General features: G+C 37.4%; 1 protein-coding gene across 3 annotated transcripts in view; it reads left to right on the forward strand.

The window, feature by feature from the left end:
• WAPL (WAPL cohesin release factor) overlaps nt 1–10,394 on the forward strand; it is an 85,171-nt gene extending 74,777 nt beyond the window's left edge. For 2 of the 3 annotated variants that reach the window (XM_045293379.1, XM_045293382.1), the window contains 3 exons: nt 1,972–2,060; nt 7,677–7,772; nt 8,050–10,394. In XM_045293379.1, the coding sequence (XP_045149314.1) occupies nt 1,972–2,060; nt 7,677–7,772; nt 8,050–8,115 (251 nt within the window). In that variant the 3' untranslated portion in view covers nt 8,116–10,394. The remainder of the gene's footprint in view (nt 1–1,971; nt 2,061–7,676; nt 7,773–8,049) is intronic. The other variant, XM_045293380.1, reaches the window with a different exon arrangement.
• The last annotated feature ends 464 nt before the right edge of the window (nt 10,395–10,858 follow it).

Genomic DNA, 10,858 nt, shown 5'->3' on the forward strand with positions numbered 1-10,858 from the left:
TTAAAGGAAAAGTTCCCAGGGAAAGAGTGATTTCCAATGGAAGTACTGGCAAATCTAGACAATTCATAACTTCAGTGGTCTTTGGGGATGGGGTTTTTTTTTTTTTTTAGGTTAGTAATTTATTTATTTCTAAATACGTAAATTTTCTTGAATTTAGCAGGCAGTACTGGAATGATGTGCAAAAATCATTCAATTATATTACACAGAAAATTTCCTATACAGTAATATTTCTGAAAATGATCTTTTTAATGAGGTTTCATTATTTAAAAAATATGTATTGATAAGGAAAAGGTTAAATCTTGGGCATCGGCAAAAATCACAATACAGAACAAATGGTTAGAAATATTTCATCATTTTGAAACAAACCATGTTCCATACAATAATGCACTAAAAATTGTAGAATGCTGCGACTGAACACGTTTTTTCTACGGTAAATAAAGTGTGGACATCAGAAAATTCACAATTAAGTGTTGAGACTTTGAAAGCCATTTCGTGTGTGAAATATAATTTAACAAATTCTCATGAAAATTTTCATGACCTTTTAAACGACAGCAATCTGCTAAAAAAAATTCACTCAAATAAGAAATGTGCTAAAGAATAAAACACTATACATAATCTTTTAATGTATTATATTTGTAATTTGTATTTATGTTGAAATCAAAATATATATTACAATACTATTTTTGCATTCTATGAAATTTTTGTTGTTCCATATAGACCAAATTTTAATCAAGAACCCCCCTCCCACCCCTTCTCCCCCACCCCCACCCCAGTCAATGGTGTCCCGCTTTACCTGGTCCTCTTATTTTAGTTGTGCTAGGTGGTTTTCCTGGTAGTTTGAGCGCTGTTAGTAGAGATGGGGCCACGGAAAGAGGGGAGGATTGCTAATGGAACAAAAAAGTACAATAAGAAACTACTACTTAACTCAAGCTTTCACACTTAACATTTTTAATAGTTCTCAGTGATCGGCAATTCAGGCATTTCCTGAATTGTAGATCTGCCTCTAGCTGTGGGGATGTCTTCTTGACACAGTACTTTCATGATTAATTAGCCCAAGTTACAGATGTATTTGTTTATTCATTAATGAACATTTGCCCTTTTGTTTATTATAAATCTGCTGTGAACACTCGTATATAAGTCGTTGTATGGACATGTTTTCGTTTCTCTTGAGTATATAGTTAGGAATGAGATTGCTAGGTCGCATGGGTAGTCTATTAACTTCTTTTGAGGGACTACCAAACTCTTTTCTACAGCAGCCGCAGCATTTTGCAGTTCCACCAGCAACATACTGAGAGATTTCAATTTCTCCTTAATGTTAGTAAGACACGTTATAATTTTTCTCTTTAAGTTTATTTTTGTTTTCATCATTGTAGTAAGTATAAAGTGATAGCTCATTGTGATTTCATGGCTTCTAAGGTTCAGTATCTTTTCATGTGCTTAATCAATTTTTATATCTCTATAGAGAAATGTTCTTCGAAATCGTTTTCCTATTTTAGATTTCAAATAAAATTATTTGTCCTTTTTGCTATTGTGTTATGTGTTTATATATACTCAATACAAGTCCCATATCACTCACATGATTTGAAAATTTGATTCTGCAAGTCTGATGGTGTCTTTTGAAGCATACAGGATTTTTATTTTGGTCAAATATAATTTATAAGTATTTTTTCTTTTATCATATATGCTGTTATAGTTATATAAGAAACTATTGCCTAATCCAGCATCATGAAGATTTATTTCTGTGTCATCTTCTAAGAAATTTGAGAGTTTAGCTCTTCAATGTAGGTCAGTGGTCCTACATTGAGTTACTTTTTATTAATTTGTATTAGGTGACCATTTTACATGTGCATTTCCAAATGTTCTAGTCTTGTTGGTTGATGTCTGGCAATCATAAAGAAAATACAACAAAAATAATTTATTATGGGGATTTTTATTTTGGGAATACTGTTATAATTATGTAAATGTTTTCAGCCCTTCAGCATGCTGGCAAACACATGGAAGATTGCATCGTGGCCTCATACACAGCACTGCTTCTTGGTTGTCTGTGCCAGGAGAGTCCGGTAAGTAAATCATTCAGTGAATATTCACACTTTTTCCTATTTATGATGTTTCAGACTTTTGACTGACTATATCGTTTAACTTTTTAAAGGCCTTTTTTGTTCATGATGAAAGAATAAGCAAGAAAAATTCAGACTTTTAATAGCTTCTTTTAAATTACTTAGCTTTATTTTTCAACACACTGAACACCTCCAGTGGAGGATTTACTAAATAAGACTTGGACTGAGATGAAATGATTCTTAACTATATAGAACTGAATGTACTTTTCAGAATTAGGATGTTGGTAATATAAAAAATACTATTTTGAAAATTAAGAGTATCAGAGAGCTTCTAATGTTGAGAGGGAGGAATATTTACATACATAAAATTGAATTTAAAATCATGGTAAACCTTATGGTATTTAAAACTTTCATTCGATTGTTGAAGTTTGCCAAGGTGCATTTCAAAGTAAGTGTGCTTTGGATCGGATGGGAGTGCTCCATTCATATATGGCTGGGGTTAAGGAAACATATAAACTTATAAAGCATAGCCTCAGTTGGCTTAAACACAATAGACAAGTCTTATATAACTTAATTCATCATTCCAGTTATGTCATCAAGACTTGGATAATGTTCATCTTTAAACTCTACAGTTTTCTTCATGTTGTTTTATCCTTTATTAGCTCTCTCCAATGTCCCGTGCTGGCTGTTGCTATGTGTTTCGTACTAGTGCACGATATGACAAAATAATTTATAAATTATCAAGGGTTCATGAGGGAGGGGGGAGGGGGAAAGGAGGGGGAAAAATGAGGAGCTGATGCCAGTAATTGGAGAGCAAATGTTTTGAGAATGATGAGGGCAATGAATGTACAATGTGCTTTACACAATTGATGTGTGTGTGGATTGTGATGAGTTGTATGAGCCCTGAATAAAATGATTTAAAATAATGATAATGATGAACATTCTTTAGAACCTCCCTTTGTAGGAGATGGTCTCATTAGCTAGCCTTAGGTTGTATGCTTTTGCCTGAACCAACCACTGGCTAGAAAACCAATTACTCTGAGTGGTTGAAGTCATCATTTTGTACTTAAGATAAATGTGCAAATTCAAAGCAGTTTGACTCAGCACAGAATTAGAAGGTTATTATTGGGATCGTTTTTCTATGCGAGTAACAGAAAGATGAGTCTAATTAGTTAATGAAGAGGGTAATTTTGAGTGTTGCCTTTAAAATGGGTGGTGGTAGTTGTGGTGGTGGTGGTAAGTGTCATCCTGTCAGTTCCACCCACTACTGACCTTACGCACAACAGAGTGAAACACTGCCCAGTCCTGCACCGTCCGCGGAGTTGTTGCTCTGAGTGAGCACATTGTTGCAGCCACTGTGGCCATCCCGCTCCTCGGGGGCTGCCTTCTTGCTTAATGCCCTTCTTCTTTACCAAACACAGTGTCCGTCTTCAGGGACGGGTTTCTCTTGAGAACATGTCCTACATGTTTAAGACGAAGTCTTGCCATCCTTGCCTCTAAGGAGTGCTCTGACCATACTTCTTCCAAGACAAATTGGTTTTTCCTTTTAGCAGTCCATGGTACTTTTGAGTATTTTTCTACGGCCCTACAAATCATATGCTGCATTGATTTTTCTTAAGTCTTTTTACTCATCCAACTTTCATATGCATATGAGGCAGTTGAAAATACCATGGCTTGGGTGGGGTTACCTTAGTCCTCAAAGAAGCATCCTTCCTTTTCAGTACTCTAAAGAGGTCTTCTGCAGCAGGTTTACCTAGTGGAGTATGTCTTTTGATCTTTTGACTGCTATTTCCATGAGCATTGATTGTGGATCCAAGCAAAACAAAATCCTTGACAACTTCAACCTTTTCTTCATTTATCATGATGTTGTCTGTTGGTCCAGCTGTGAGGATGTTGGTTGTCTTTACAATGAGCTGTAATCCATACTGAAGGCTGCAATCCTTGACCTTCATCAGCAAATGCTTCAAGTCCTCGTAAGGGATGTTTAAAAATTAATATTCACAAAGCAAGAAAGAAGGATTGTTAAATGCTATTGAGTTGATTCTAAAATAATAGTCACCTGGCAAAACTGTCCCTATATAGAGTTTCCTGGGCTGAAATCTTTACAGGAACAGATCGCCAGGCCTTTCTCCTGTTGAGCTACTTGCTGGGTTTCATCTAGCAACGTAATCTTAGTCATTCATTAGACCTATGGAGCCCCTAAGAAAGAGTGATGGGTTAGTTTTAATAGGGGAAAAGGTCTAAAGTCTATCTTTTTTTAGAAGCTGGGGGATTGGATGAAAAGAGTGAAAGGATAACAGGAAGAATTTAGTAAGAGGTGTTATAATGCTTATTCCTTGTAAGTAGGGTCACCCACACGTGTGCTTTTTTGGTTGTCTGTATTGTTGTTTTTGTATTTAATCCTCAGTCCTTCTCATTTTTCTAGTCTCTCTTCTGTTCCGTTCGTGCTTGCATCTCTGTCAAGGTCTGCTCTCTCCACCCTACTGCCAGGTCATCGTGGCCTTTTCTGGCACGACTGCTAGCAGTTTCCAGACTGGAATTATCATTGCCACAGGAGGTCTTGCAAGCTCTGCATCTCACTGTCTAATTTATTGAAATTAACTTGTGTTATAACCACAAGTGATGCAACTTGGGCCATCTTCACATGTTATGAATTCCTACTTGTGTTTTTATTGCTGGTCTCTGAAAAGATTATAAGGTTCATAAGTCGTTGGGAATATTAGGAAGTTGGGTCTAAATTATCTTCATTGCCTGAAGGATTATGATTAACAAACAGCCCCCCCCCCCAAAAAAAAAGCAAGCTGATATCTCCAGATTTAAAGGAAATTGGCTTTCCCGACGTAAGTTACAGAGACAAGAAAGCAGGTGGTTGTTTCCTGTTGATGCTGCAGTGTGTTTGAGTAGTGGGCAGAGGCAGCTAAGGAGTATCCAGTCTCATTTCCATTGTCCACCACTAGTTTTTACCACTGTGCACCTGCTGCGTTACAAGGTCAGTCTCCCCAGGTTGTCCTGCCCTTCCTGTTCCCTGATTCTGTGTTCCTGGATTCTTTCTCGTTGCCACTATAAAATCAATTCTGATCCAATAACTCTTTCCTGTAAATTGCTGCTCGTTTAGGGAATTGATGACTTAAAAAAAAATTTTTTTAATTGCAAGGCCCCTGAGTTAAGACTGTTTCGAATTTCCAAGCCTTGTATTCCTGATAGCCCGAGGATACTTTTAATTTCCCAAACAGCTCGTGCTTTTTTCACATCTTTTTAAAACACTAATGCTTTATTGCAGTAGTGAGAGGGGTCGATTGTGAGCCCATGGGCAGAGTGAGGACAAAGAGGTCCTGTGAGAAGCATTCAGAGCATCAGGATGTCTGTGAAGGGAGATCCCAACAGCCAGGACGATTCAAATCTCAAGCCTGCCGGCAGCGCACCCCTGCGCTGATTCTAACCTCCAAAATCAACAAACCAAAGACTTGTTCTGCTGACCTTTTGCATGCGTACTTCCCTGTCTGTGACTGTGCAAGACCCAGCTGAGGGGAGAGCATGACCAGATTTATGATTAGACCTGAGTAATAGGAGCAGACCCAGTGCTGGTCTGTGTGTAACCTGGACACCAACAGGGCAAGTAGCCTGCACCTGATGAAAGCCCCAGTACACAGTGCATCAAGCAGCAGCTCACCCGAGTCTACACCTGCCGCAGCAGGTCCTTTTCCTTCCTTTCCAAATAAACTGCTTGCTGTTTGCGGGTGGTGAGTCCCTTCTTGACTGCAAAAGACACCTGAGAGCAGTTGCAACAGTCAGTGCCTGTTCAGCCATTTCTGTATAATCTATTCAGTGACAGACACAACTACATTCTTCACAGTACGGCGGCCTTCTGATTCTGGTGGTTCTGTTTCTGTTACTCTCTGCCCCATTATATCTTCAGTTTTCTTTTACAAGCCTTTTTGTTTTTCTACCTGGTTCCCTGTGTTTACAAGTCAATGAATGACCGTCCTTCCCAGCAGCCCTCTCACTGTTTTATTCTGTAGTGTTAATAGATTGTAATTTGATTGGGGCTAATGAAGTACTTTCATCCCAAACATAGAATCTAGCGGTTTAATTCTTTTCTAAATGTAGACTTGTCAGTGGACTTGTCAGCGGCAGTTCTCAACCTGTGGGTCACGACCTCCTTGGAGGTCGGGCGACGCCTGTGAAAGGGCCGTCTGCATAACAGTAGCAAAATTGCAGTTATGAAGTAGCAATGAAAATAATGTTAGGTTGGGGAGGGGGGTCACCTCAGCATGAGGAACTGTATAAAAGGGTTGCAGCATTAGGAAGGTTGAGGACCACTTGTCTACACAGTCACCAGAACCATTTCTTCCTACTGCTCTGCGGTGCTGCTTTCCCAGAAACTCTATGAAGGTGACATTTTTAAATCCAGCTTTTCTTTAACTCTGGGTCAAATCAAACATTGCTGATGCGTGTGTGTGTGTGTGTGTGTATAAAATTTCCAAGAAATAACAGCAAGATTTTTTTACTTAGAAATGAATTTGTACTTTGGGCCTGTGGTGACTTTTGGTGGGAGGCTTAGTTTGAATATAGGTGATTGATGAATTATACATTAGCACATGGCTACTTTAGCAACATTTTGTTGAGCTTCTCCCTGGAACTATAGCTGTATCCCATTTATTTTACTTTTCTTAGAATTTCAAAAGTGGGTAGGAGGGATCATATGCAGTCTGTCATTCTCTGCTTCCACCAAAAACTGTAGTGTAGATGAACATGAACCTTTTGAGAAGAGCTGTTCCTTTTACTCTTTCAGATGTTTTAACTTTTTCAAAAAATAATCATGAAACAACAGTTTTCTAGGCAGGTTGCATGTTCTTCTTATGCTGGACTAGTTTATAGTTTACCTATATCTTTAACAACAAAAGGAAAAATACTGTGTTCTCTTCGGGCATTGAAAAGGGAGGTAGACACACACCCAACAAAATAATTTTTTTTAAAAGACAAAATATTGAAAACCAGATCAGGCCCAAAGTGTTTCAGAAGAGAGAGTATATAAGGGGGCGTCAAAATTTTGTGGAATTTTCACACCCAACAAAATAATTTTTTTTTAAAGACAAAATATTGAAAACCAGATCAGGCCCAAAGTGTTTCAGAAGAGAGAGTATATAAGGGGGCGTCAAAATTTTGTGGAATTTTCACACCCAACAAAATAATTTTTTTTAAAAGACAAAATATTGAAAACCACATCAGGCCCAAAGTGTTTCAGAAGAGAGAGTATATAAGGGGGCGTCAAAATTTTGTGGAAAAAAATTCCACAGTCTTTCATTTTGTTTTCCATGATCTCTCTGGAGCCCTATCATATGCCTACAAATGTTTCTTTGTAGCCTTAGCTGGCTGGCATTACCTTCCCCCCTCCCTTTTTTGATGCTGAACGGGATAGAGAAAGGATACCCCCACACCCACACACACCTTTCCCTTCCCTCTCCTTCCCAGTCCCCCTCTCACACATTAACAATGATGAATGTGGAAAGGGAAACTGAATGTTAGTTTGGAGTTTAAGGACCTTGCAGGTTTGTAACAGGATATACTCTTAAAACCAACACGGTGCAAGGTGCAAGCTCATGTTTTCTATTTGCTCAGATCAATGTGACCACTGTTCGAGAATATCTGCCAGAAGGGGACTTTTCAATAATGACAGAGATGCTCAAAAAATTCCTCAGCTTCATGAATCTTACTGTAAGTAGTTTTAATTGCAACTAAAAGCTGTTAAGTAAAATACATTAATGATCTAGAAATATAAATAACGGGCATAATGAGTGAAAACTAAAAAGGATTCTCTTAATTCTTTGTCTTTAGAATAATTGTTATTTATAATGTCAAAATGTACCAATTATGTATTAAAACCCAGAAATTTAATCTTAATGTGCTTTGATGAGTATGTAGCGCTCGGTATAGTATAGTACATTTTAAAAGGTTGGTTTCTCAAGTATTAACCGTCATTTTCCCCTTTCAGTGTGCTGTTGGAACCACGGGCCAGAAATCCATCTCTCGAGTGATTGAGTACTTGGAACATTGCTAGCTGCTTCCCTTTGCTTCAGGTACTCAGTAATGCGGGGCTGCCCTTAGACAAAGAGAAGTCACGGAAGAAGCTCTTCCTGGAAGAACTATCACGAACAGTCATCAGTATCATTCGTGTTTGGATTTCTTAAGGCCACCTGATTTCTTCGTCATGCATTCTGCATTTGCTAAATGACAGTTACTACATCACAATCTGCACCTATCAAAAATGAGGGGAAAGGTTCAGGCTGTTAACAATTCCATGCAGTATTTAAATACACTTACTTTGGCAGAGTTTATACCCTCCCCTTGTATTCTTGCTATATTCTGGGCAAGTTTTAAGGGGATAATTTGTGCTGCTGTTAGTGCAACTGCTGTGTATGTTGAGCCACTGTTGTCATGCCAGCCAGGTGCAAAGGCAGCTTAGCTACTGAGGTATTGAATGTTCTGAGGACATTCTAGACAACAGCTTAGTTCCTTTTTCAGGCTCATTTGCTTTTGCTTTTTTGTTGTTGTTGAATGATTCCAATCGTAAATAAAGCTTTTAATAATTTTGTGAATTTTTTGGCTTGTTGTTCCCTGAACTATTATCTATATTTAAAACTAGATGGAATCCAAAGACACAAGGGATTAATAGTATATTTTTTTATAATTGATTAGGTTTGGGTTGTTGGACTATTTTTCACTTTGGAGACCATGAATATACTCAATTTCATATAATGTGTCAGTAGCTATAGGTGCAAGAAAACAAATTCGAAGGAATATAATTAATATAAGGTGATGTGCCCTCTTAAAGGATGAAGCAAAAATAAACAAACCCAGGGTAGTTTACACTTGAGGTCCTTGAAACATTGTTAGGTTTTGAGGGGAAACTCTCTAAATATATTTTCTAATGTTCAGTTCGATAAATGTAGGGAAGCTAAAACACCAATGTGGAATTCAGGTTTCCAGAGAACAGGTATGTTCTCCTAAAGAGTGACAGGATCAGGTGCACAGTGCAAAGCCTTAAATTGCTGGTTCGAGCAGATCCTTTTATTTGTTCGCCTTCTTTGCGCATCGACCAGTGTGGTGTTTGGGAGACAGTTGTAGAACACACCAAACACTGTGTGAGTTTAAGTTCACAACATTGCAAATTTTTCTTGCATTATTCTTCTGACCACTGGTTCTACTTGATTTTCTTTTTTTATTTTGGCTAAATTACAGGCTTTCCAGAGATAATTTCATTAAAAACTTTAAATACTTTACGGTAGTTACATCATGTTTCTTCATTGGGTTTGTAAAACTTGAAGCCATAAAAATTAGTTTGGTGTGTATTGGGGAATATAGCTAAAAGTCTAATACCCATTTAGACTTTGTTATTTCCTTGTATAAAGTGACAAATCGGGGCTCTTGTATCAGTGCCAGCTGTAATGTTTTTTAATGCAGTGGCTGCCTTCTATTGTCTTCCTATTTTTGATAATGCAGATTGTTGGGAAATCTATAAGGAAGTAACTGATTCCAGGCAAATTGTTTCCTTCTTCCTTTTAAACTATCCACCCCAACCCCTACTTACCACCTTTGAAGAACATAGTGTGCCAGTGTAACTTTGGAAAGATTCTAAGATTGTATTTGCCCTGAGAATAAAAGCTACTTAAACAGTTTTTTTAATGAGCCTATCATGAAAATGAGATCCTTAAGATTACGTTACCTAACTATATTTTAATGGAAAAGTACATTGATATTTATTAATGATTGAATTTTAGAAAAGGAACAGACTTTGGTTAAAAATTACTTGTGGCAGATGGTAAGGAATATTACAAAAAACATTTGGTTTAGAACAATCAGGGCAAACTTTTTTTTTTTCTGTTACACTGGTAATCATTTGAAAATTGATTTACCTCAGTGTTTAACAGTTTTCCTTTTGTTTTTGTAATAACTAATTGTCAAGCACTAATTGAGATGCAGGTTTTGGTGTGGGGATGGGGGAGAAATCACCTCACAAACTGCAGTGCATTTGTGTGTTTTTAACCCTCAGAGAACTCTGCATTTTAGGGTACTTGAGGCTGACTTGCAAATTAAAGTTTTAAAGTAACCTTTTTTTCCACTGTAAATATTTCTGTAAATATTGCCAATTGGAAATTAGAGCAGTAGAGTACTTTTCTGAATCCAATCCTATTTTTATTTTATACAGTATTTCTCAGCTGTGATCTTTGGAGCAAAAGCCAACGGCAGGAAAAAAATAGTTTGTACCAGTTTCATGAAGTATGTCTTTGGGTTTTTGTAAATAATTTTAACTCAAATAAAATTGCTACTTTCAATACACATGTTGTCTTAACATAAGTCTATTGAACTTATTTGGAGAACTCTCACCAACTTGATAGAATGTCTCTACTGGGAAGCAAAGCATGTATCACATGAATGATACCCTTTAAGCACACACAATTATTACCGCTGTTACTTAAATCTTTTATTTGGTTTTATGTTTTATGTTTCTAACGATAATTATAAGGCTTGTTAAGACCAGTAGTTCTCCAGTTGTGCAGTTACACCCTTGGTGTTACTAAGTCGCCTTAAGTGATACTGTCCTTGTTGGTATGCCCTAGACTGCATTGCTTTTCAGTGTCTGCTGCTGCTGTAGAGTTTTTCATAGTTGACAGTCTGTAAGGTTACTATCCTTTCAACTTCTCGGTGCTGTTGTCTACAAAACTAGATGGAAGGTTCTCTTGTGTGTTCTGATATCAACTCTCCCCGCTTACACTCAGACACAACATAACTAGTAGGTCTAT

This window comes from Echinops telfairi, unplaced genomic scaffold (genome assembly GCF_000313985.2).
Source record: "Echinops telfairi isolate 266 unplaced genomic scaffold, ASM31398v2 ScPeMD7_2010;HRSCAF=2546, whole genome shotgun sequence".
In the NCBI taxonomy this organism is placed as follows: domain Eukaryota; kingdom Metazoa; phylum Chordata; class Mammalia; order Afrosoricida; family Tenrecidae; genus Echinops; species Echinops telfairi.